Source organism: Physcomitrium patens, chromosome 15, assembly GCF_059467195.1.
Source record: "Physcomitrium patens ecotype Gransden chromosome 15, ASM5946719v1, whole genome shotgun sequence".
Lineage (NCBI taxonomy): Eukaryota > Viridiplantae > Streptophyta > Bryopsida > Funariales > Funariaceae > Physcomitrium > Physcomitrium patens.
Window position 1 is genome coordinate 11,818,168 of NC_143424.1, and position 27,529 is coordinate 11,845,696.

A 27,529-nucleotide genomic window follows, 5' to 3' on the forward strand; every position below is an offset into this window, starting at 1 on the left:
AATAAAAATAAAATCAAAAGAGAAATAGCTGATGAAGAAGAAGAAAACAAAACAGAAGTCGAGGACTGTGAAGAAGGTGGATTTGTTGGGAATAGACCCTTGCGGTACGAGAGAAAGAGAGCAAAAGGATGTGTTTGCTGCACCTCTGTAATCTCGCGCCGAAGATGCCCGCCCGCGCACGGTGAATAGTTGGACGATCTCTCTTCCATTTTGGACAAAAACTCTCTACACACTGACGGGGTTTGTGGTTAGATCCAGCGGGAGAGAGAGAGAGCGACACCGAGCGAGCGAGAGGGCGAGAGAGAGCCAGAAAGCGAGAAGGGTGTGCTTTGATGGCACTGGCGTGCATTGTCAGCAATTGGAGGGCGGGGAGATGATGTCAGACTGCTAACATGTTTTGTTTTGTTCCTGTTCGGGGTCTCGTTGTTCTCTCTGCCAGCCTGGTTGGTGCTTGCTGCGTTGGCTTCGATCGGGTGTGGCGATGCTGATGATGGAGATGGAGACGGTGATAGTGTCGATGCAGGTGGGAGGTAAAGGCCAGAGGTGAGAGAGAGATTCAGCGATGGTGTCAGGGTGTGCTGTGTAGGTCACACATGATTTCGGCATCACGACGAGGGGCTGTGAGTGATTTGGTTAGATTTTGGATTTTGAGGATTGATGCAGGAGGTGATTGAGAGTTGGGTTGGAGTGAGTGTGCATTGGAAGGATGGAAGGCAGTGAGAGTAGAGATCTAGGGGAGCGGGGTTTGTGAGGTTTTGAAAGTGGAAGTGGGGTCTCTATCGTGGAGGATCGAGAGGTGAAGGGGCAGACGGAGACGGAGTCGGTAGGGAGGGATGGGGTCTAGGGCAGGGAGCAGGCTTCCCTTCCTTATTGTGTCGCATGAAGCGGTGGTCGTGAGAGCGGAGGAATGGCTCACTATGAAAAAGGATTCCAAGTATGGAGACAACTTTGCGGAGAAGCGCATGCGAGGTGCGGCCAGGCTTGCGAGAGTGGAGAAGGGCGAGTCAAGCTCCAGTGTCGCAGGGCCGCTCGGTCCTTCCGCCGCCGCCGCCGCCGCCACCGCCAAGCTTCTTGACGTGGAGATGTTGTCAGAGGATACTTCACAACCCTTATCCCCGTCTTACAAGCTCGATGGTTAGTGTGGCTGTATTCCTTACTTCTCTGTTATGGGCTGTCGAGATGCTGTCTTTGTGATATTTCCTCGCCTCCTCAGTTGTCTTGCGTCCTCTTTTCGTTCTGTCAATCTTTATGGTATGTGAAACTCCGTGAGGCAAAGGTTATTTCGCTTTAGATACTGTTCTCTGTTTTGCCTGTTGGTTTTGCCTTGGTCCTAGGTTTGCGGCTATTGTGTGCCTGTTAGGGATCTCTTGTCGATTGTTCTTAGGTAATTGGTTCCCTGCCTTCCTCTTCATGTCAGTTGAGCCGTGGTAGTACTTCAAAATTTTATCTAGAGTGTTCAAGAGATTAGTATGGATTGAGATTTGTTTTTGGGTTAGAGAATTGGAACAAAGCTTTACTTTTCCCTTAATGGTGCGATCTGATACTCCTTCCTTATCAATTCTGCACTTGAATACTCTTAGTAATTACAATGAATCTGTATGGTACGGTAATCAGATATTGATAGAGATGGAGCTTCTGATCAAAGCACGAGCCATGTGCTGGAAAGACCACCGCCAGCTCTGGCTGCTCTCTTGGATGAAACCCTTGTAAGCTTCAGAGAGCAGTACGAGCTCTACCTTCGGACGGCGGAGTGCCTCCACGTTCTATGTGAGCATCGAACCGAAAATACTTTTCCCCATGATCTGGCGGCTGAACCTGTTATCATTCTTGGCACGCCTCAAACTCTAATGACCGCCACAGGAAGCGCCAGAATGATCCTTCGTGATTACAAGAGTGGCATGTTAGATCTTCACATAAAGACGAGGCAAGCGGAGCTTGACTACTATATGGATTGCTTGGCCTGCGCACCAGCCGTGCTAGAGGAGAAAGTGAATTTATGCTTTCCGAGTGCAATGATCACCGAGGACGAGGCAGACAGGGCTTCTGTCGATGACATTATCAATATACGCAAAGAATGGAACAACCGGGTTGTGGATGAATTTAGCGACAAAGCGTTGTCGGTGCAAATCGACGTCGCATCCATGTACTCTGACACCAGCATCCGCATTGTGGCTGATTTGCTCAAGAAGCGGCGTGAGGAAGAACGACTGGCGCTTATGCCACTGCAAGACCGCATCTGGAGTGGGCTGCCCGAGGATTTGATTGACAGGACTCTTGCATGCCTGCCAGTTCCAAGCTTCTTCCGTTTTCGTTCCGTGTGTAAGCGCTGGAATACTCTCCTCAAGACTAATTCTTTTCTTGAGCTCTGGTCTGATGTCGTGTCCCAGCAGCTCTGGCTATTCTCTATTTATGCCAAACATCCCACGGAGATGGTGGCGATGGCGTATAATCCTTCCCTGGGCATCTGGCATACTGTCCCTGTTCCCCAGTATCTCTCCAAGATGTACACCTTGGCTTCCGCCGGGGGACTTCTATGTTCTGCGGCATATCCTAATCGCCTTGCTGTTGTGTGCGTTTGCAACCCTCTGACTACGCAGTGGAAAGATTTACCCAGCATGCTCTACATAAAGCGTGTGCATTTGCTTGGTATGGTGGTGGACAAAGTCACAAGGGAGTACAAGATTGTCGTTGTTGGCACACAGTCTAGGCAAGATCTGGTATCCAACACGGAGGTTTATGATTCCGCAACTGGAACCTGGGAAATCACAGGCAGGGCTTTGGGTTCTTTTACTAGCCACCGTTTGGTTTATTGCAACGGACTATTTTATAATCTTTCTGCAACAAGGGGATGGCCTGTAACATTGATTCTCCATGCGTATGACATCGAGTCACAGATCTGGAGGGAGGAGATCCGGTCTGCCATGCTGTTGAATTTCCAGGCGCCTCCTTCGCTGGTGGAGTGTCAAGGCTCTCTTTTAATTGTTGGGAGAATATCAGAAGACAGCCATTTCGCCAAACCTAAAGCTATTCGACTTTGGGAGCTTAAGGAGAAAGAGACTGGTGGGGAGTGGATAGAGGTTGTTACCATGCCACCGGCACTCTTAGAGGAGTTTTGTAAGGAGTGGACGCGTCCCACTCATTTCCGTTGTCGAGGGTTGGGGAGCGTTATTTATTTCCTGAGCTCACGGGCACTCATGTACGATTTGTCCCAGAAAGTTTGGCAGTGGCTCCCCAGTGGCCCTGGATATCATTATGACCACGTATTACCGTTTGAGCCAAGACTGGATGTAGTTGTCTAAAAATCCACTTTCGTATCTATTTCCAAGGGTGGCACAAAGTTTCTCGACTTCTTTGCATGAAGATTTTTGGTTGATTTCGGCTTTAAATTGGTCAAACACAAGATATTGCCGAGTAGCTGTGGCATTTTTGCGTCAGGAAAGATAGAACCGTTCCAGATTTAAAGGCTTCTCTCTATTAAGGTAAGCATTCAGTTGCGCACTGCGGATATTGTTCCCTACCTCTGTATCTATTCTGTCTGTACATATACATCCGTAAGATCATTTCTTTAAAGTGCTCACCTAATATCAATCTTTTATTATGTTGAATTCGGTCTTCAACTCACTCAGCTAGTCATTTATCTGCTAGTTTCAATTCTTCGGGTGCTTCAAAATTTATCGTTTGAGAATATTTAGCACTCTGGTGGCAACTGGTATGTCCAGCATACCAATAAAGTCAGTTTGATAACTACTGACTTGATTCATCATGCTTGCGTTCTCTATTAACAACTCCTGATGTAATCTTGTAGGATAATGGAGCACATTGCTTCCCAGTTCAAGAATCTTTAGTTTGTGGCAAGAGCAGCAGAGTGACCAGCAGTGCAAATTCGATGTCACATCAATATGAGGATTCTCCAGTAAGAGCAGATTTTGCAATTTGGAGTCCCTGTATGGATGAATCGCAACTTGTTTATTTGGAAGCAGAGAGTTGATCTACCTCTAAGGGTGCAAGCTTGGGCATCAGTAGTGCCCGATTATGCTTTTTGGCTTGATGGTCGCACTGAGTTGCCCGTTATGTTTACTAGGTCAGACTTTCGTCTGCAGTAAGCAGCTTTATGTATGCCGGATGTCTAAGCATCCAAAATGTGCGTGGTTTGAGTGTAGAAGGTGCACTTTTACAGAAGTTGCCCTTTTGGGTTTGTATTTGGTTTCAGTTGTTTTAGAGCTTGCCATTGTGGAAAATGAGCAATTGGCAGTGTTTTTGACGGTTTTCTCACTCTACGTGAATAACGATCTAGTTTCTTGCATTTGCTTTGAAATCAACTGACCTTGTCCCACGCTTTTATTAGATCCGAAAAATCATTGTTATAGTAACGAACATCTGTGTGCAGACATACCATGAACTTGGCTTTATTTGAAGTGAACGTAGTGAAGATGTTGCACTGAAGATGCTCCTAAGCTTCACGAAGTCTTTCCATGCAAGATTAGATGCAAGTAACTGGAAAAAGCGAGCTCAATTACTTTCAATTTGGCGGTCAGTTTGTGATTGCCTTTGAGTATACAAAAAGCATCGTGGTACTGGTATTGGTATGAATGTGTCCCTTGTGTCCCTTTCTATTTACTTGTGTATTTTAACGTAATATACTATTGAAATTAGTATTTGACTACTAATAAAATAGACCACACGCCAACTCGTGACTTGTGAAGTAGATGAGACGAATCTTAATTGGTGATCTTAATTGGTGATCTTTTGAGGACCCTCAGGACTATGAGATGGGTTCAATTATTTTTTCTTTGGTGTTGGAGTCTTTTAAAGAACTTTGAAATTTAGTTTTGAAAGTTAATACAATGCATAGCAATATATTATCCATTTGTGTAATAATGTATGTCTTGACTTCTTGTTAATTGTTGTTGAAATTATGTCTATGATGGCATAATCACATATCTTTCAACCATAAAAAGAGTTATAAGTCATGAACATGGTTGTAGAGTACAATCAATGTGTTGTATATTGGTTATTTAGGGATTGTTTTCAAAACTTAGTTGCTAAGCTTGTAGCAAATTAAGTTGTGTTTTTATCAATGCCCTATTTATTAAGATTATTTAAAAGAATGAAAGGGTCCAACTTGGTAAGTGTATTGTCATTATACATAATTTTTTATTTATAATAACAAAATCTATCTTAGGAATCAATGAGCTAGTTGCCATTTGATTCTTTGGCCTTAAAAGAAATTATATTATGTAGAATGCTTACAAAGAAGATTGGAAGTGGATGCTTAAGTAAAAGCATTAATATGATTAAAAGGTACATAAAAAGAAGTTGACAAAGTGATCATTGACAATAATGAATAGAAATAAAAAAACAAATAACTATAGCCAAAAAAAAGATCAATAATTAAATAAAACTATATTAAAAAGGTATATGCTTAAAGAATAAATTAATTGCAAGTCAAGGTTGCTTATTTAGGACAAGATAGGTATGTACACGAGATCCCACAAACCCTAAACAAGTAAATAGAAAGCTACTAGAATGATACCAAAACTTAGTACACAATTATATATGTAGAGTGTTAAAATTGTGTTTCTAAGGTCATTGCATTTCTAGCTAGTAATATTGGCATTTGGAGTTAGTTAGTAAAGGCTAATGAAAAAACATATCTAATTTATATACCAAAGAAGGTAAATATTTGTACAAATTTATTCTAATAAATATTTTGGATATGTCTAAAATTCTTTAATATCTTGGTTAAGTTAGTAGCCAAATAATAATAAGAATAGCCTAAAGTTGAAAGAAATCCAAAGGTAATGTAAGAGATAATGCAATATTTAAAAAAATAATATAGTAAAGATTAACAAAGTCACTTAAGAATTACAATCAATGAATAGCAACTACTTGTATTCAAACTCAACACCATCTAGATATTATAAATCCCTTTTGTCTCGCATAAGAGATTTTCAAGGGATTATTTAACTAATGAAATATAAAAACATGTATAAAGTTTTTTTTTTTTTTTTTTTTTTTTTTTTTTTTGTTGCTTCTAAATGAGAGTAGTATATAAGCAATAGGCAAGATATAATGTCTTTTGCTTAAAGTTGATTCAATAAATAATAGTTCATACAATTGTTTTCTTCTATAGAGTCAAATTTGGAATAATTTTGAAAATTCTTTACAATTAAAGTAAGAAAATTAATATATATATATATATATATATATATATATATATATAATATTAAAACTGTGTTAAAAATATTTAGATTAAGTTCCAAATTAGGATTTGATACAAAATACCAAAAGTTTAATAAAATCTTGATTATTAATGATTAAATATTAATATAAACAAAATAACTAATCTTTCATGCTACTAATGTGGTGGCAACTTGTAAATACAAAATATAATTTTTAAGTGAATTGATTTTATGATGAATGGATAAAAAGTATATTTTCATTTATCTTTTGAATCCTAATCAATTATCTATTTGTCTAATTTTAAAATCAAGATGATAAAATATTTTAGAGTTTTTAAAAGAACAAACTTAAGAGAAACATAGTAGATTACTTAGAGAAGCATCTACAATATATAAGGTATGTAGACAACATGTGAGGATAAACATTTAGAGTTGCAATGTAACAATAAATATAAATAATTTAAATAAAATTTAAAGATTTGACTTATAAATATAATGCATATAAAAAATCTTATTTTGGTCAATAAAGGACCAATGTGAGTAAATGAGGCTTGTAAAAAGTCATTTTTAAATTAATAATTTAAAAAATCTCAAATTATTAGATAAAACATAATATAAATTTTAGAATTGTAAATATCTAAAAGAGATGAATGAAAGTGAAAGGTTGTTAAAGTATTAAAATTCGTATTGACAAAAATATGGAAAATATAAGAATACAAAAAAAAAAAGTAATACTAAAGAAGCATATGGTTTGTAATATTCATTTTTTTAAAGTTTTATTTTTTTGATTTTAAATTAAAATTCAAAATTATATGCAAAGCTCATTTGTAGAAAAAAAAAAAAAAAAAAAAAAAACAAAAAAAAAAACACAAAGTGTAATTAGTATTGAAGATTGTAATAAAAGCATTGAATATTGTGAAAATATTTAAGACAAATAGAAAGCTAGTTAATTGGAAATTACAGTACTAAGTTAATTATATCCATATAATATCTTTTAACCTAGAATAGTCGAGTGCATTTTTTTTTTTTTTTTTTTTTTTTTGTTTTTTTTTTTTCATATAAGAATTTATTAGAACATAGAAATATTTCAAAAAAGATAAAAAATAAAACCAATGTCAAAATTACAAAGAATAGAATTTATAAAGTCTATTCTTGATAGAAAAAAATTAGTCTACAATCTTTTTAAGAAACAAATTACCGAGGCTTTTAAGGACTAACATATTATCTTATAGAATCTTTGTGATGGATTTTAAAAAGTGCAAGAAATAAAAATAAAAATTGCTATGAATATATTTTATATTTATTTGATATATTTTGAGTACTTTGAGGTTTTAGAAGGTGCTTATATAGTCTAATATTTTTAAAGTTTTAATAAATGTAAATAAATATCAGAATTTTAGTTGTAAGACTTACTCATTTATTATTTTTTAATTATACATTAGAATAAATTATTTTATTCGAAATAAAATTATATTATATATATAATTTTTTTGGATAATAGCTATTTTTTTTAAAAAAAATAGCATTTCTAGTATATTATTGAATATATTAAGAATAAGGATTATGTAGTGTATTTATGTATTTTAATATATAATTCATCAATAAAAGATACCAATAAGCACCTCTTGCAAGAAAATCATTAACAAGTTTAAATTCTACTAAAACAAAATTTTAGGTGTTAATTGCATTTATAAAAGTTCTACCATGTTTAGAAAATTATTGTAAGAAATTATTTTTTCATAAGAAAGTGCTAATAACATGATTTAATTCTATAAATCTATAAAATGCATACAACAGTTGTTTTTGATCTTGTGAATACTATTGAGGGTGATGACTATATCATGAAATTTGAAAGTTGGTACAATCAAAAGAAAAAGTGCATGTCAATTTTTAACCTATAAAATATATGCTGGATTCTAATCTAACATATATTTAAGAGACACCAATGCAAAATTATGTAAAACTTGAATTATGATATGATACAATTTTTTTTTTTTTTTTTTTTTTTTTTTTTAGAAAAACAAATTGTAAGGCTCAAGAACATGTTTTGTAGGCATTGAACATTATAAGAAGATGTCATAAAAAACCATCTATTAAACCTAAAAATGTGTTTATTTGTTTTTAAAAAATAAAAGAAATAAAAATTGATTATAAAAAATATATAATTTTAATTTTAATTTTAATTTCTTTTTTAAATACTAAATAATAAGGCATTATTTTCAAAGAATATCTAATTTTTTAAGACTGGAATTGAAAAAATATAATATTTATTATAATACTCAATCTGATTTTTGATTAACTATAAGAAACATATAAAAATCATTTTAATATACTCTAATAATTTTTAGTACAATATCCTAGATGTAGAATTAAAAAAATGTGGTAAATATTAGAACATGCGGTCTTTCTGACATAAAAAAACATATAAACTAAGCTTTTTATTTATTTATTTTATTTTGTCATACATTTAATATTTATAAATTTGGTCCAAAGAAATATATATTTTTATTTATTGATAAAATAAAATACTTAAAAAAATCCATAATTTTATTAAAAACTCTTTGTTTTATAATTTTCTTCCATATATTACTTTATTGATGCATATATATCAAATTTATATCCAATAAGATATAAATTTGAAAAGTTATTTATTGATGGTGTAATGATGTTCTAGATTTGTGAGCAATTTAAATACAAAAAATTATATAGTTTTTTTCTTTTGTTATTTGAAGCTATAAAATTTCAAGATAGTAATTTAAAAATAAATTATTTTGGTCTTTGTATGTTAAACTACTATCTTTATTACTTAAATATTGGAGATACTAAGAGTTGATGCAATTTTGATATTTGAGCTTTTAATAAAACTAAACTATTTGTATAGCCTATGCAATAGAGGTAGAAAACTCACTTGATGCTATCATATCACAGTAGCATGTAAATTCACATTTAAATATTTAGCTAGTTAAACAATATTAATTTTAATTTATGGTTGTAAATAATAAATAGGATTTTTTGCAAATAATTAAGCTCTAATTTAAAATCTATATGTCATATCTAATATTTTTGGATTATAGAGAACAAAAGTTAATTTTAGATAAAAACCAAAGTAATAGACTTGATTACACAAAAATAAAATCTATTTATTTACCATTAAATTATAAATAAATAAAATAAAAAAGAATGTAAAAATTAAATCAAACAAATTTTATTACATTTGGTTCAAAATATATTATAGATTAAAAATAAAAAGACTAAAGGTAGATTAATTTAATTAAAAAATAATTTATTTATATGTAATTTTTTTTATTCTATATTTTATTTTAATTTTTTAGATTTGAAGAATAAATTTATTTCACATCAACAGATGTAATAGATTAAAAGTAGATATATATATATATATATATATATATATGGATATATATAGAATAAAATTTAAAATTTTATTACATAGATTTTGAGATTAATAGTATACATATTTAGATTTAAATCGTTTTTTAAAAACTAAAATATTAAAGAAGAATTTCTAGTAGCAATAAAAATAAAATGACTAAATTATAAGAAGTAGCTAACTTATACTAATTAAAATAAGATATTTTACAAAATATTTTGTGATATTATTACTAAAACAAATTACAATAGTTATAATAAAGTATCAACAACTTTAAGACACTTTTATATTCTATATTTATAATTTTAAAAATATTTTTGTAAGATAATTTATAATAAAATTTGAAGAAAATAACAACAATCTATATATTCTTATTATTGATGGAGTAGATTGCTTTTTAGAACAACAATAAAATATGGAGGATAAAACCTAAATGTGTAGAAAAGCTCTCTCTCTCTCTCTCTCTCTCTCTCTCTTTATATATATATATATATATATATATATATATAATTTATTTGTCACTGATTATTAAATTTTATTACAATTAACTTGAAATACAACATTTGCAATATTTGTCACCACCTTTGGATGCACTTCCAATATACAAGTGGACTTATTCAAGATACAATATAAAGTCAAAGGAATCCTAATTTTTTTTATAGATACCACCAATAGAGTTGGGATAATTTGGAATGCAACATCATGAATGAGATTTTATTGAGTAGGACAAAAAGTAAAGATGGCCTTTCTTAGCCATTATTTTGTTATTTTATGTGCATTAAAGTCACGTGATTATATGCCTATTTTGTTTCTTTTGGTGGATCTATGCATGTGTACTTGTTCTACTATGTTGTCCATAAACTATAATTTAATTTAATGTGATACTCAATTTCCAATGATGATACACTACACTATTATCTTGGCTAAAATAATATCCACCTAATAATATGACGTGGATATGGAAATGTACATATCTAATCCCATCCAAATACATTCTACTAAAGTGATTGAACTTTGTTGTAATATTATAATGTATTTGGATGGGATTAGATATGTACATAAAATACATAATGTATTTGGATGGGATTAGATGAGATTATTGTTTCATTGCAAAAGTTCCTTGTGGTGAGGACCATTACAGGGCAATGGAAAGATAGCACTGAAGTGCACAACAATATAAGAAAGGCACTTAATTTACATACAGGTGGTAAATCCAGATGAACGTTGGCTATGTGAATTTCCATGTGAGCCTTCAATCAGCACCAACGAGGTTTTCTGTCGCAAATCGACTGGAAACTGTCCAACGCTTGTAAACCACGTCGAGGGTCACTTGACATGGCCTTTTCCTCAGTTGTGAACAAATCAGAATAACAATAGAAGAGGCCAAACGAGGCAGGTGTAGTGAAGTGGAGCCTGCGTGAGAAGAAGAAAAAATACCCATAGCCTGCGAAAATGATCCTCATCCGATGCCTCAGTGTGAGGCGGCATCTGAAAAACCATATAAAAACCGCTTGAAAGAGGCAGCGTAGCACAGGCCCCATCTGAAGTGTGAGCAGTATTCCAAGCTCACTGAAGTATTTTGCACCTGCAACGAGTTCAAATCTTCATGTGTTGACTTTTGGTAGACTTGAGAACTTGAGTATTTTACTGTTGCCATTGAATACAATGGATAACCCTGAAAGAGGGATGTTACAGGAAAGGAATAATACAGACCACAGCACATACAATTATCCAGATCTCCTGGATTGATTCGATTGGGATAAACTATCTGAACTCATTTGACTACCAGAATTGAAATATAAAAAACCAGAGGTCAATGAAGATCTATCAATTGCAGCAAAAGAACAATTGTTAATCACGTGACAACAAATCACTCAACAGCATAGATTGCTAGAAATTTTGTAGATGTATCCATTCACAAGTAACACAATCTGTGGTCTTGAGAATCTCATGATATCTCAAAGAACCTCGAAAACTTTTTAAAACCTACGCTTGAACTTGTTTTTTGTCATGACTCGTGAAGACTATCGAAACAAAAATCCGTAAAATACAACCTATGTTCAGAATACGTCTTCTTTATTTACAAGTTCACAATCTGCCAACTTTTAGGGACTTATGGGATACCCAGCCTAACTGTGGCTTAAGATGAAAATTGCATGTGACAAGTAAAAATACTTAGACTAAAAATTACCTCCTTGATTTACTAAGTCCTGGAAGGTCGTCTAAATCGTCATCCAAACTACCCATCTCTTGAGACGGAATCTGCAGATGAAATGGACAACAGATAAGAATAATGTATAAAAGTATTTTGAATCAGAGGAGGTTTATGTGTTTTGTTGTAGGTTCTACTGGCAGGATTTAAGCACAGGTAGAATTACTTTCTTGTCCATCAGTGCTGAGATTGATTCGATGCTAGTGTACCAAGCTACTAATGCTATCAAAGAGAATACGATATTCACAAGTTCTTAACTATCACGAGAGAAGGATTTTCTCTGAGAAAGAATAATTGCATACCTGATATTCGGTTTCAGGCTTCTCTATGAAAGCGCCTAACGGAAGATTGTGAACGCGTGGATATGGGATCTTATAATGCCACGCAATCTGATATCTCTTCTCCCCTTCATCTATCTGAAAAAACCAGCACAACTCATCACAGAAGGTGTAACTTGATAGGCCAAATGTTGTGACCAAATCACATTGAATTACACACGCCCCCAAAAAGCAATCACTTGGGCTCAATCGTAAAGCAGAAGACTAAGATAAGGTAGAAGAGCTTCAAATATCGTGGCATCTGTAACCAGGTAACACAACTCACTCCCTCCCAGAAGCAATCGTTCTCAACAACGAGTTATTGAGCAAGAAAACGATAAGAAACTGGATCGATTGCAATATAAAGAGAAAGCATACACAGCTTTAGAAGGGGATGCTTGGAATTGGAATATACCTTTTTAGCAATTTCATCAGGATCATTGAGATGCTGGTTTCTTCTAAACAGAATGTAAGCCTCTTCCTGCAGTTTAACACATCGCAAGTGCCTTAAAAGAAATTTCACGATTGGTTCACCAAAGCTTCGAACGTACTTTCGATTAAGATATTTCCTATCCAGTGGTAAAGCTTGAGTCACAAAACATGCTGTTGTAGACCCAGCACGACGTGAATTAGTCCATATGAATGAGGTTTGACTAGCTGAAAATGGACACAACAAGAGGAGTTAGAAAGATTTTAAGATTAGCATTCTATAGCAAATGCGATGCAGTCCACTTGACTTGTATCACAGGATAGGAAAGCACTAACATAAATGTACTGCTTTTCTTTGGGTGGTCCTGGCCATGTGCGAGATGATCTCATGAGCGACCGGTACAATGACAAAGCTCTTGTCCGCAATGCTGCATCTGCCATCGGGCTCTGCCTTGAGCACTACCTGCTTTTTGCCACCAAATATTGCTCGATACCTTACTCAGGCTCAGATTCGACAGGCAATCATCTAGCAAAATCATATAGGACAGAGATCAGAAAATGCATCCATGGTATCCGACCTGATAGACTCATAATGAGACAAGCCTCATTATCTCATCAAGAGTGCAACGGAATGACAGGATCTCTAAGTGGTCTACAACGGCTACTAAAACTCAACTCCAGAAATGTTTACTACTGAAGGCAATAAAAATATAATTTGCGAAGAATCATTTCACTAAATACCGAGCGAACGAAACTTATCAGGATAAAACGAGACAAGTGAATATAGACCAAACTAATCACTATACCACAATCCACACAAATCTCACAAGTCCACCACTCAACTATTGACCTAATATGCACTAATACAAATCATCACAAAGATCAATCATACTTTACGACCTCATCCCAGTACCACAAACCCTAAACCCTCATGAAATTGCTCACGATTGACAGAGAAATCTCCGCCAACGCAATACACAATTCGTAGAATCTTACTACCACAACATGATCAAAAAACAACTGCAAGGAAAATCCCTAAAGAAACCTCAATTCGTCTAAAAATACTCACGGTTAGGCCGCGAATTGGTAATCGCTGGAGCTGCAAACTCGCAGGGTGCGAATCGAAGAACCATGAACGCCCCAAACCTTGCTGTGAGTGAGGGCCTGCCCGCTGAAGTTCCCCATGATGCGTGCAATTGTTCACAACGTTCTCGTCAAGGGAGCTTTTTGCCCTTCGTCTATAAATACCAAAAGTACTCACTCCGCTCGGAAATGCCAATGCTCGTCCGCCTCACCGAGGCCTCTCACGATGTTTTGCATCCTTCATAAGAGTGAGGAGGATCGCCCTTTCGAGTCGACGACCAAGGTAAGCAAATTTCCTCAGCACTCTTGTTTTACAACAGTCAACTGTACTGTGTTCCACATTCACCGGGTCTGTGCAGGAGTCAGACGGATTTGTGAACACTAGCCTTAATGTGAGCGCTCTCAATGTTTGTGGCTACGTGTTTGGTACTTCCAGATACAGAATGCCTCCGTGCGACGGGACTAGTCAGTAACGTCCATGGTAGGCTATCTGAACTCTGGAGATTCGCCACAGCAGCTGCGGTAGATGTGAGCGTAGACATCCAGGAACGCTTGGTTGACATAGATATTGCAAGAACAGCCCCGCAACTTGATGCTCGAACGCATCTGCGCCAAGTAGCATTTCATGCGAGTCAGAACGTCTCACCGCAACTTGTAGAGCAGTTTGGATAGTGGTGGTATTATCATGCAACATTACATCATGTGTAATGACGGCATCTTCTCCTCTAATCAAGCCTGTGGTTGCATGAGTTTCATTTATATGAACAAGATTGTCGAAGAAGTCCATGAAGAACCTTTTGAAAACACAGTTTAATTAATTTATTGGACGAGCTGTCGGATTGCGAACATCATGAGTCGCCGTGATGAAAGTTTCGCTTCGGCACACTTGCAGATATAATTCTTGTTATCACATTTTCGTATATAGAAAACATAATGAGAGTAGTGTCTGGTAAATCTGAAGTTGAAAATAGGTGTCCATGAAGAAGGCTGCAGAATTGAACGTTCGTTTACTCTGTAGTAGCAAGAGCGTGTGTCTACTTTTTGTTCCACATTCTATTTGAATAGCTTATTGTCATGTATGTAAAGAGTATAAGACATTGTTTTGGTCAAGTTTTTTATTTAAAACCAGAACGAATAAGATGTAACTGTAGCAAGGTTTGAAAGATCACATCAACAATAAGTGATTTACATGTGTGTATCAAAATTTATCTCTTATGGTAATCTTTGATTCTTCTCCAATTATTATACTAAAGTTATTTATGAGCTAAATACAACATAATTAAGACGATTTTTGAAGAATATCAATTATTATTACATAAGGTCTCAACATTAGTCATACAGCCTTAAAATGTTTTGCTATTTTTTAGTGTCTTGTAAGTGGAGAAACATATATATATATATATATATATATATATATATATTTCTATAAGAATAATATAATACCTTGATCATTAAAGTAATAATCTTAATTTTTTTATATATAATTAGAATATTAATTCATCAATCAATAATAAAAATTTGAAATGTAATTATACTTAAATGTAATAGATTTTTAAATATTATAGTTATTATCCGTAAATAAAATATATCAAACATGAATAATTTTTAATATATTAAAATAATTAAAATATATAGATAAATTAATTAAATTTAAAATAAAAACCGAGATCATGGTATATTAAAAATCATGTTATTTACTATCATATTTTTTCAAGAATATGAATTTCAAAGAAAAAAATCTTCAATACATTCTTGTGTCACTCAAAAAAACCAAGAAATCACTCAAAGATGGTAATATATTGAACTAGAATGGCTATTGCTAAAGACAAGAAGCATAGAAAGTTTTGAAACAAGACTTAGGATTAGAAAGACGTTGCTAAGAGTGAAGAAGGCTTTATTCTTGCCTCAATATATACTTTCTAACTAGGAGCTATGTGACAATATTCTATAAGATTTCCAACATGTGTTGACTTTGCTAGACACATGTCTTAACTTCCAAAGCAAGTTATTTATATGTATGCCATATAGTTAGCTTGTTCCATAAGCTATAATATGTATATCACATGGCAAACTTGTTGACCAAGTTTTTAGCCTATTAATTAATTATAAACACATGTAAAATCAAAGTAACATCTATAAAGCTTTTAGGAAGCTTCTCTAAAAGATATTATAAAATAAATCTATTTTTATCCACTTCTTTCTAATCATATAGGTAATTATTCAAATAAATATATATATATATTAGTGACATTATCTCCTCTTTTAGGGATAAGTTCCAGAAGAAGGAATCATTATACATTGAAAAAATTCAAGATGTGGCAAATTATATTTGCTACATATTTTAATCTTTGTTTTTTTTGAAGATGGATGATAAGTCTTTTTAACCATTGATAATATCTCATATTAAGGTAGAAAGATCACCCTATTATTTGATTGTTGTTGAGATCTTCATAACTCCTTTTAAATAACATATTTGAAATATTGTCAAGAGTCCTTGCTACCTCTAATAAATCATCAAATATAAAAAATTTCTTCCAAGGTTGTGTTATCAAATATGTTGTATTTCACCATTTATTCAAAGAAAGACATATTGTTCTTGAAGATCTTCATCTTTATTATGTCATCTTGAAGGTTGTAACAATTGCAATGTCTTGTCCAATAAGTCAAAAATTGATAGCTTTTAAATTAAATATGATGGTTGTTGATTCTCCATCTCTTTAGCATCTGATATATATATATAGAAGCTACAAATAAGTGTAGAAGATAGAATCTTATATTTTTAGAAGCTTATTTCTTTTATAACAAAGATTTTCTATTCTTTATATTGGTATTGATAGATGTCGTTAATGAAAAGCATCAACCTTCTTTATGGTATCTATAAGATTCTTTATTGGCTTCCATATATATTTATTAATATTATATTTATATCAATAAACAAGATATTTCAATCTATTTTGGTGCCACCTTGAATCTAAGACTTCTTCTACTTTAAACTCTTCATTATTATCCACTTCTATAGGAAAAGGTAGCATTTTTCTTCTTTCCAAGATATTCATTGTCTTATATGGCTCAAAAAGAGAAACGTGGAATATGAGATGGATTTTTATAGACTCTAGTAGATGTAATTGATGTGCAACAAGATTGACTTGTTTACAAATTAAAAAAGGTCCAAGCCTATAATAGCCCAACTTATCACAAGGACAAGTAATTTTGATATTGCAATAAAATAATATTATCTTGTTACCCACGTTAAAATGTGGTTACTCTTTGCAATAGGTATATGCATTGATCTTTTATCATTCTTGAGCTTCTTTTAATTGTGCCTTCATTGTTGCATATAGCTCTAAGAAATTATTTGTGAAATCTTCTCCCATAAGAGTATCAATTTTTAAAAAGTCAAAAGTATCAAATCATAGATGATAACCATAATTGATAAAGAAAGGTGTTTATTGAGTAGGAGAATGTATCAAATTATTGTATGCAAATTCTACTAATGGCAAAAGAATTATCTAATCATCTTGATGATAGTTGATGATAAATCTCAAATATTGCTTCAAAACTTGATTCATCCATTATTATATTACGTGTTTTCTTGCTTTAGAATGTACTTGGCACCTAGCTATGGAAGATAAGTAAATATGCAAAAACAATCCTATCAAGTTTAATAGAATCTTAAATAATCTTAAGTAGACCTTAATAATTTTGATTGAACTTTAATCAATCCAAAATAAATTCTAAAAAAGTTATAAAAAATAAAAAGAATCCTAAATAAATAATAAAAATATTAATATTAATATAATCTTAATTAAAATCCTAATTGAATCTTAACCAAATCCTTGGTCAATTCTTAATTGAAATCTTAATTGAATCTTAACTAAATCTTAATGAAATCCTAATGAAATCCTAAATCCTAGACAAATCCTAGACAAGTTTTAAACCAAATCTTAAGAAAATTCTAGATCAAATCCAAAACCAAATCCTAATCAAATCTTAGATCTTAAATAAGCTCTTAACAAATCTTATAATAAGTAGAACTTCAACAACTAATAATCAAATCTTTGTGCACAAATCTTATTTATGGCCCTACAAAACAAATAGAAGCCTATTTTGTAAAAAAGTAGCATTAATACTCTTTAGTTTTACTATCTTTTCAACTATTGTCTATATTTCTAAAATAATTTGCTCTAATATTTTAAAATAAGATATTCTATAATATATAGTTTTTTTTTTTCTTTTATTTATTAGCCATATTACATCATAACACTATTTTATTGCCTATCAATTTGAGAATGAAAAGCCAAAAAGAGTTTTATATCGACTTTTAAAATCTTGATACAAATGGTATGCCACTATTGGATATAATATTTTTAGACAATCCATGTTAGTAATAGATGTTGTGAAGAAAAAACTTAGTCATTTCTTTACTTGTGATAGATTTTGTATATGATACAACATATACCATCTTAGTATAACAATCTACTATCACGAACTTAAAATCATAAGAACTTGAGACTAGAAGATCTATGATAAAATCTATAGAAATAAAAGACCATAGTTGTTCTAAAATAGATAATGGCTGAAAAAATCTTTATAATCAATGACAAAAATTTTGGATGTTAAAAAAAATATTTTATGATTTTATAAAGTCTTTGAGTACCTTTTACATTTGAGGCCACCAAAAATCTTTAGATATTAGCTCCAAAGTCTTGTTATATCCAAATATTCAATTAGTAGAAAGTCATGAGAATCTTAAAGAATACATAATCATGCTTTATCTTCTAAAATATATAATTATTTTTTAAAATAGAGTAGATTATTCTTAAATTTGAATATAGAAGAATTACGGGATTTAAAAAAATTATTCTTAATATAATAAATAAGAAGATCAAAAGACATACTTGATAGAACTTGCTTGAAAAAGATTGAATCAACAGTCAATGTTGATTTTATTGTACAAAGGTAAAATGCTCAAACTTTAAGAAAATCATTTTTTGTTGATTAAAAGATACGTTTCTTTCTTTTGATATAAGATAATAATGTTTAGAAAGTATGTTTGATAAATCTTATTATTTTCTAGGTCAATAAGTGAACTTGAAATCAAATCTTGATAAAAACATGTTCCAATGAGTTTGGCAATGATTCAAAGTACATGTTGTTACGAAGTACTCAAGGTTCTTGTAATTTGTATATACAATGATTAAATTTAAGGTGCTTTTTAGATAATGATGCTATTTTTGAAATGAATCTAAGATTACAACAGGCTCTTTGTTGTAGATCTCATAATTAATTTCAATTGCTAAAAATTTCTTAGTATGAAAAGCTATTAAATGGAGCTTGTCATCTGTTCTCATTTGTGAAAAAATGGCACCTATAGCAAAGTTTGATGTGACTATTTTCATAAAAAATGCCTTAAAAAAATCAATGCAATACAAAATTATTATAAAAATAAATAATGACTTCAAAGATTTAAAAGATGCTTTAATTTCATTTCTCTACTCAAGTTTTTTTTTTACATGTCAAATGTGTAAGAAGAGCCACAACTTGAGAAAAATCTTATAATAATTGGCAAATTTTAAAAAACATTATATAAATTTTATTGTTTTTGGAATCTTCCAATTCATAATAGTGTGGATGTTTTTAAGATCTGTCATAAGACTATCATTTGAAATGATGTATTCTAAGAAGTTAACTTAAATAGTGTGAAATACATTTTTTTTTTATTTTTTATATCTTGGCATATAATCTTATATCTCTTAGGTTGTATAATACATAATAAACATAAATTTCATATTTTTTTATATTTTTAGAATAAATTAAGATATCATCCAAGTAACATATGATAAAGTCACCAAAAAAATTATAAAAGATATCATTTATTAAATGATCAAAAGTAGTTGGTACATTTGTGAGTCCAAAAGCCATGACATTATATTTGAAAAAACCATACTTGATTTGAAACATAATTTTCTATTTATCTCCTTCTTTAATATGTACCAAATTATATGTTCTTTATAGATCTATTTTTGTATAACTCTTTGCTTAATTTAGTTGATCAAAAAGTTTTAAAATTAAAATTAAATGACACTTATTTTTGATAGTGATCTTGTTGAATCCTTGAGAATTCACATATATCCATAGAAATCCATCTTTTCTGTTCACAAATAAGATAGGAGCTCTAGTTAGAGATTTAAAATGGCATATGAAGTTCTTAGCCAAGTTTTCATCAATATATTCCGTCAGTACAACTAACTTATTTTAAGATAGGCTATAGATTGGTTTGAATTCTGGTTGAGTTCTTTTTTGAAGATTGATAGAAGAATCATAAATATAATGCTTTAAAAAAATATCTATATTTTTTTTTTCAAAAACATCTTACTACTCTTTGTATTGGCTTGGAATGCTACTTGAAATCTTTTTTCCATCAATAATAGGTATGGTATATGTGGCAAAAGTTGACATTTCTTTTGCAACATATATGAAAGTACTTGCACTTATCAATAATAATTTGGATATATTTTTTTTTATAAGTTTTTATTTTTCTAGCAAAATCTTAGACTAAACTATGAAATAAATCAAGATTATAAAAAATCCAGTCTATTTGAGGATTATATCTTTTTAATTATGATAATCCTAAAATAATTGAATTAAAAAGAGATTTAATTATGTAAAATATTACTAAATTATTATGACCACTAGTTACTAATTTTAAAAAAATAGTTTCATGTATAACATCTTCAAAAGATAATAAATAATTATCTATTATTTTTACATGTATAGATTTGGTTTTCTTAGCTAAGAATATATCTTATCTTTTGAAAATTTTTTTGTCTATAAAACAAGATGAGGCTACTAAATCTAACAAGGCTAAGACTTTATGATTTTTTGATCCTAAATAAAATTCTATTATAAAATAAGATGAGGAATTTGAGAAAAAAATAGGACCTTTATTAGAAATTATACAAGATTTCAGCCACACAATTTTTATTATAGCTGAAAAAAATCATTTCCAATACCTCGTCCTCTTGAGCAACCTGTCAAGGACAAGAACATGATAAAGACAAATAAACAAGTGAGACTTCTCTCATAGAAAGATGACAAAATAGAAATAACTTGATATATATATATATATTAAGAAAGAAACTGAAATGGCTATTGTCAAAAGCCAAGAAAACTAGAGACCCTTGAAACTAGATTGGAAGCAAGAAAGGAGTTGACAAGAGTGAAGAAGGCTTCACTCTTGTCTCTATATATACTATCTAATTAGGAGCTACATGGCGATGTTCTATAGGACCTCCAATATGTGTTGATTTTGTAGGACACATGCCTTGATTTACAAGGCAAGTTTTTTTACATGTTGACCACATAGTTAGCTTGGTCTTCAAGCTAACAACATGTGTGGTACATGGCCAACTTGTTGACCACATTTCTAATCCCAAAAATTCAATGAAAGATATCTATAAAGTCAAAGCAACATCTACCAAATACTATAGAATTAACTTACTTTTATCTACTTTTACTTACTTCTATGTATTTATACATGTAATTATTGGCTTACATGTATATGTCCGTGACATTACCCCCCCTTCTAAAAACGAGTTCCATGAAGAGTGGTAATCATATGTTGAAGAAATCTATGATGCGACGAATTATATTCACCACATACTCTGATCTTTGTTCTCTTAGAAGATGATTGATAGGGCCTCTCAACCATTGGTAGTGTTGCATACTAGGGCAGTAAGACCAGTTAGTTATTTGATCATTGTTGAGGCCTTCATAACTTCCTTCAAATAAAGTATTTGGAACACCATCAGGAGTTGTTCCTACCTCTAGTAAAATCACCAAACATTGAGAGTCCCTTCCAAGGTCTTGATACCAAACGCGTTGTATTTTGTCATCTATTCGAGGAAGAACATATTGTTCTTGAAGATCTTCATCTCGATTGCGTCATCTTGAGTCAAATCTATTAGTTGTTGGTTCTCCATCTCCTTAACGTCACAACTACAAAGAAGCTACAAACAATGATTGAAAGTAGAATGTTATCTTGCATAAATCTTGTTTTTTTTATAAAGAAGGTTTTCATCTTGATTTTGATGGATGTCATCAATAAAAAGCCTCCATCGTCTCTGTTATATTTGTAAGTTTTTTTATTGGCTCCCATGTGCATTTGTTAATATCATATCCGTACCAATGGACAAGATATTCCAATTTATTTTGGCGCCGCCTTGAATCTAAGACTTCTTCCACTTCAAACTCTTCATTATTCTTCACTTCTATAGGACGAGGTGGAGCTTGTCTTCTTCTTGGTATGTCCACTGTCTTGTATGGTTCAAGAAGAGACATGTGGAATACTGGATGGATTTTCATTGACTCCGATAGATGTAAATGATATGCAACTGGATTGATTTATGCAAAAATAGAAAATGGTCTAAGCCTTTGATAGTCCAGCTTGTCACAAGAACAAGTGGTCTTGATATTACGATGAAGTAACCATACCTTATCACCTATGTGGAATGGTGGTTGTTCCTTTCGATAGACATCCGCATTGTTCTTTTGTTGTTCTTGAGCTTCTTTTAACTGTGCCTTCATCGTTGCATGTAGCTCTGACAAATGAATTGCCAAATCTTTTGTTGTAGGATTATCAACTTTTGAAAAGTCAAAAGTATCAAGTCATGGATGATAACCATAATTGACAAAGAAAGGTATTTATTTTGTAGAAGATTGTACCATATTATTATAAGCAAACTCTGCCAATGGCAAAACAATTGTCCAATCATCTTGTTGGTAGTTGATGGTATATCTTAAATACTACTCCAAAACTTGATTAACACGCTCCGTTTGTCCATCAGTTTGAGGACAGAATGCCAAAGATAGTTTTATATCCACTTTTAGAATCTTAAAAAGAGTCCGCCAAAATCTTGATACAAATTAGATTCTCCTATCTGATATAATATCCTTGAATAATCCATGATAGCGATAGATATTGTCAAGAAAGAGCTTAGCTATTTCTTCACCTATGATAGATTTTGTATATAGTACAAAATATGCCATTTTGATAAAACGATCTACTATCACGAACATAGAGTCATAAGAACTTGAGATTGGAAGCTCCGTAATGAAATCCATAGAAACAGAAGATCATGGTTGTTCTGGAATGGATAATGGCTGAAAAAGTCTATAAGGTCGATGACGAGGAGTTTTTGATCTTGAACAAATATTACAAGATTGTACAAAATCTTTGATTGCTTTCTACATTTGTGGCCATCAAAAGTCATTGGATATGAGTTCCAAAATTTTATCATACCCAAAATGTCCTACTGTTGGAAAATCATGATGAACTTGAAGAATATGTAATCGAGCTTCCCTTTCTATAGCATATAGGCATTTTTCAAAGTATAATAGATTGTTCTTGAATTCAAACTTAGAAGTATCATGAGACTTGTCACGGATACAGAAATACAGACTCGAGATCTAACAAGAAGTTCAAGAAGAACTGACAAGAACTAGATTAATCAGATGAGAACAACACCAAAGAGGTAAGCTAGAGCTCTAAGAGATGTATTGTTGAGACTGAAGAACTCTTCAGCCTCGATTCCAATATATACTCCTATTTAGAAAGCTTCTCAAGCAACTTCTACCAACTAGGAAGCTTCTAGAAGGTTCTAGAGACTTGCTTCTAGAAGGTTTTAGAAACTTATTTCTAGAAGGTTCTAAAGACTATGTCCCTAACATCTTCTACTAACTAAGAAGCTTCTAGAAGATTCTAGAGACTTGCTTCTAGAAGGTTCTAGAAACTTGTCTCTAGAAGGTTCTAAGAATTATGTCCCTAACATCACCCCTTTCTTTAGCTTTGAGGTCTCTAAGAAGCAATGTTGTTGTTAATCAGTACCAACGTAAGAAAATGAAGATCTGTGTCACGGCCATAATCATGTAAGCTAATAATTACATATAGAAATAAGTAGAAGTAAGTAAAAGTAGATAAAAATAAGTTAATTCTATAATATTTAATATAGAAGCTTCCTAGAAACTTCCTAGACGCTGCTTTGACTTCATAGGTGTCTTTAATTGACTTTTTGGATTAGAAACGTGGTCAACAAGTTGGCCATGTGCCACACATGTTGTTAGCTTGAAGATCAAGCTAACTATGTGGCCCACACGTAGAAAAACTTGCCTTGTAAGTCAAGGCATGTGTCCTACAAAGTCAACACATATTGAAGGTCCTATAGAACGTCGCCACGTAGCCCCTAGTTAGATAGTATATATAGAGACAAGAGTGAAGGCTTCTTCACTCTTGTCAACTCCTTTCTTGCTTCTAGTCCAGGTTCAAGAGTCTTTAGTTTCTTGTCTTGTAGCAATAGCCATTCCAGTTTCCTTTTAATATACCTACTTGTTTATATTTTGACTTATTATATCGAGATAGCCTTTTGGTGTATATTTTCCCTCATTGAGTCTTTGTCCTTGACAGATTGACAAGAGTACACTTACAATATCAGAGCTTTGTTTTTTCTTGAGTAAGAGTGGATTATCTCTTTCTCTTGACAAGACATAAGCGTATTAGAAGTTTGCGGATTACCCACTTCTAAAGTGATATTGTTCTTAGTATCTTCTTTGTTATCAAGTCTTTCTTTTCTTTTGTCTTGAGCAATATCAAACAAATTTTTCTTCTTAGTGTCATTATGGCAGAGCTTGTTGAAATGAAGAGTGCAATGGCACAAATGCAAGAGCAAATGAGGGAGTTAATGCTTGCGATGCATCAACTCAATTCACCAACACAGGAAAGAACAAGAATAGCAGAAAGTGGAGATATAGAGATGATCGGAGCTGCTTCAACAACTACAACAAATCACGTTCCTTCTCCAATTGTACAACACCCTATAAGCACTAGAGAATCAAGAATTGCCTTACCTGAGAAATTTGATGGTACGAGATCAAAGTTTTGAGGGTTCATCAATCAAGTACAATTGGCAATTGAACTTCAACCGCAAAGCTATCTAACTCCAGGATCACAAGTCAGGTTTATTGGCACTCTACTTTCTGGTTCTGCATTATCGTGGTTTTCGTCTTTTCTTGAACAACGAAATCCAATATTGGACAATTTGGAAGTTTTTTTGGCGGAGTTTCGATCTATGTATGGTCAACACGATGCAACTCGTGTTGCAACAAATAAGATCCGAATTCTACGACAAGGAAATCGCTCAGTAACAGTATATGCTTCACAATTTCGACAACTTGCAATTGACATCAAGTGGGATGATGCTGCACTCATCAGTCAATTTCTTTATGGATTGCAATACGAAGTAAAGAAATTGATGCTCAACTTACCTGATCCTCAAACTTTGAGTCAAGCAATCGATTTTGCGGTAAAATGTGATAATCGACTTTTCGAATTTCGATCCGAAAATCATTCACGGGAACCTCAACGTTATTACTCAATGGCAACATCAACATCTTTGCCAAACGTACATTCAGAAGTAGAAGACATGCAAATTGACGCGGTACGTTTTAAACCCTTAACTGAGCAAGAAAAGATTCATCGTCGTCAAGAAGGATTATGTTTATATTGCGGAGAACCTAAGCACACTGTTCAACATTGTCCAAAGAAACGACGCAACTATAAAATGAGGGGTACGACGGTCAAAGAAGACAACATGTCGGAAAACGGATTCGTCCAGCTACAATAGGGACCGTGCAGCTAGAACCTTGTACAATTCCTAATGAAGGTCCTATCCTCTCCTCAGAACCTTCTCCTTGTTTTATAATAGACTTATATTTAGGACCTAAGAATTACAAAGCCTCTGCTTTATTAGATTCGGGAGCCTCAGCATGTTTTTTAGATGAATAATTTGTTAAAAGTCGTAAAATACCCTTTGTACAGAAACCTAAATCAGTACATGTAGAAGTCATAGATGGTCGTCCCTTGTCTTTTGGAGATGTCACTCATGAAACTCATCCTATAAAAGTAACAATAGACGGTCATGATAGCCACATAGCTTTTAACATAATTAAATCCCCGTCCAATCCAGTTATTTTAGGTTTATCCTGGCTAGAAAAATATAACCCTCGAATAGATTGGAATTCGCGTAAACTTGACTTTTCTCAAAGCGTTATTAATAGTTCTACCAACCAAGTAAAAAATTATAAGTCTAGTATAGTAAAACCCGTACTGATAGGTGCAAAAACATTTATATACGCAGCAAAAGAAGGATCAACTTTTGCTATTTATGCTGCACCTATTTCTGAAAACGTAAAGACCTCAATTGGCATTCCAAGTCAATATCAGGAGTATCAAGACGTTTTTGAGAAAAAGAATGCAGATATTCTTCCTGAGCATCGTCCATATGATTGTTCAATCGACCTCAAGGAAGGAACTCAGCCACCATTTGGACCAATTTACAGTTTATCGCAAGATGAGATGGCTGAACTCAAGACATATATTGACGAGAATTTAGCGAAGAATTTCATACGCCATTCAAAATCTCCAGCAGGAGCTCTAATTCTATTCATAAAGAAAAAAGATGGATCTTTACGAATGTGTGTTGATTATCGAGGACTCAACAAGATCACAATCAAGAACAAGTATCCATTACCTTTGATATCAGGAGTCCTTGACCAGTTGAATCAAGCTAAGATCTATACAAAAATAGATCTAAGAGGAGCATATAATCTAGTATGGATCAAAGAAGGAGATGAATGGAAGACTGCGTTTCGAACCAGGTATGGACATTTCGAATATAATGTCATGTCCTTTGGACTCATGAATGCACCAGCTGCTTTTTAACATCTCATGAATGATGTATTTCGTGAATTCTTAGACAATTTTATCATCTGCTATCTAGACGATATCCTGATCTATTCTAAGAACGTCGAAGAACATGAAATACATGTTCGTCAAGTATTACAAAAACTTAGAGATGCAGGATTGTACGCCAAGATGAAAAAGTGTGTATTTCACACTACTCAAGTTGACTTTTTAGGATACATCATTTCAAATGATGGTCTCATGATGGATTCTAAGAAAGTCCAAACAATCATGGATTGGAAGATTCCAAGGACAGTAAGAGATGTCCAATGTTTCTTGGGATTTGCCAATTACTATCGGATCTTCATCAAAGATTTCTCACGAGTTGCAGCTCCACTTACACGCTTGACTAGTAAAGATAAATTTCAATGGAATGAAGAAGCGGAAGCAGCATTTGAAGCCTTGAAGACATCGTTTGTCTCTGCACCAGTCTTATATCGTGTTGATTTTTCCAAGGCATTTTTTATGGAAACAGATGCATCAGATTTTGCCTTGGGTGCAGTTTTATCACAAATGGGAACAGATGACAAACTTCATCCGATAGCTTTTCATTCAAGAAAATTCTCAGCAGCCTAGATCAATTATGAGATCCACGATAAAGAACTTCTTGCGATCGTGGATTCCCTTCAAGAATGGCGTCATTATCTAGAAGGCGCTTCTAGTCCAGTCACTGTGTATACAGATCACAAGAACCTCGAGTATTTCATATCAACACGCGTGTTGAATCGTCGTCAAGCTCGTTGGAGTATGTCTTTGTCAAGATTCGAGTTCATTATCACTTATCGGCCAGAAAAACAACAAGGTTTGTCCGATGCCCTATCTAGACATTCTTATTTTGCACCAAAAGAAGGAGATGCAACTTTTGAGCAACAAAGAACGGTCCTCTTGAAACCGGAGCAATTTCATCTCCGAGCAATGAAATCAATATTGACTGTTGATTCAACTTTTCTCAAGCAAATCCAGTCCAGTATGTCCTCAGACCCTCTTGTTTATGATATCGAGAATAATTCTTCTAAGTCTCATGATTCTTCTAAGTTCGAGTTCAAGAATAATCTATTATATTTTGAAGGACGCCTATATGTTCCAGAAGGAGAAGCATGTTTACGTGTTCTTCAAGCACAT

The 27,529-nt window shown here is 32.9% G+C and overlaps 2 protein-coding genes across 4 annotated transcripts; one reads left to right on the plus strand and one right to left on the minus strand.

The window, feature by feature from the left end:
* Positions 1-84: 84 nt before the first annotated feature.
* On the plus strand, positions 85-4,864 carry LOC112292463 (F-box/kelch-repeat protein At5g15710). Of its 2 annotated transcripts, XM_090256455.1 has the most exons (4): positions 87-1,134; positions 1,615-3,479; positions 3,806-3,913; positions 4,388-4,864. In XM_090256455.1, exons 1-2 carry the CDS (start codon positions 834-836, stop codon positions 3,297-3,299), a joined length of 1,986 nt encoding a protein of 661 aa, XP_090112581.1. In that variant the 5' UTR covers positions 87-833; the 3' UTR covers positions 3,300-3,479; positions 3,806-3,913; positions 4,388-4,864. The 2 variants fall into 2 exon arrangements, with proteins under 2 accessions (XP_024396744.1, XP_090112581.1); XM_024540976.3 differs by lacking the exon at positions 4,388-4,864 and having other exon boundaries at positions 85-1,134; positions 3,806-4,303.
* Positions 4,865-10,747: 5,883 nt separating this feature from the next.
* On the minus strand, positions 10,748-13,639 carry LOC112292172 (uncharacterized). Of its 2 annotated transcripts, none has more exons than XM_024540393.3 (6): positions 13,598-13,639; positions 12,865-13,054; positions 12,515-12,580; positions 12,085-12,198; positions 11,762-11,832; positions 10,748-11,155 (listed from the first exon to the last, which is right to left on the minus strand). In XM_024540393.3, exons 2-6 carry the CDS (start codon positions 12,967-12,969, stop codon positions 11,137-11,139), a joined length of 375 nt encoding a protein of 124 aa, XP_024396161.1. In that variant the 5' UTR covers positions 12,970-13,054; positions 13,598-13,639; the 3' UTR covers positions 10,748-11,136. The 2 variants fall into 2 exon arrangements, with proteins under 2 accessions (XP_024396161.1, XP_024396160.2); XM_024540392.3 differs by having other exon boundaries at positions 12,515-12,756.
* Positions 13,640-27,529: the final 13,890 nt, after the last annotated feature.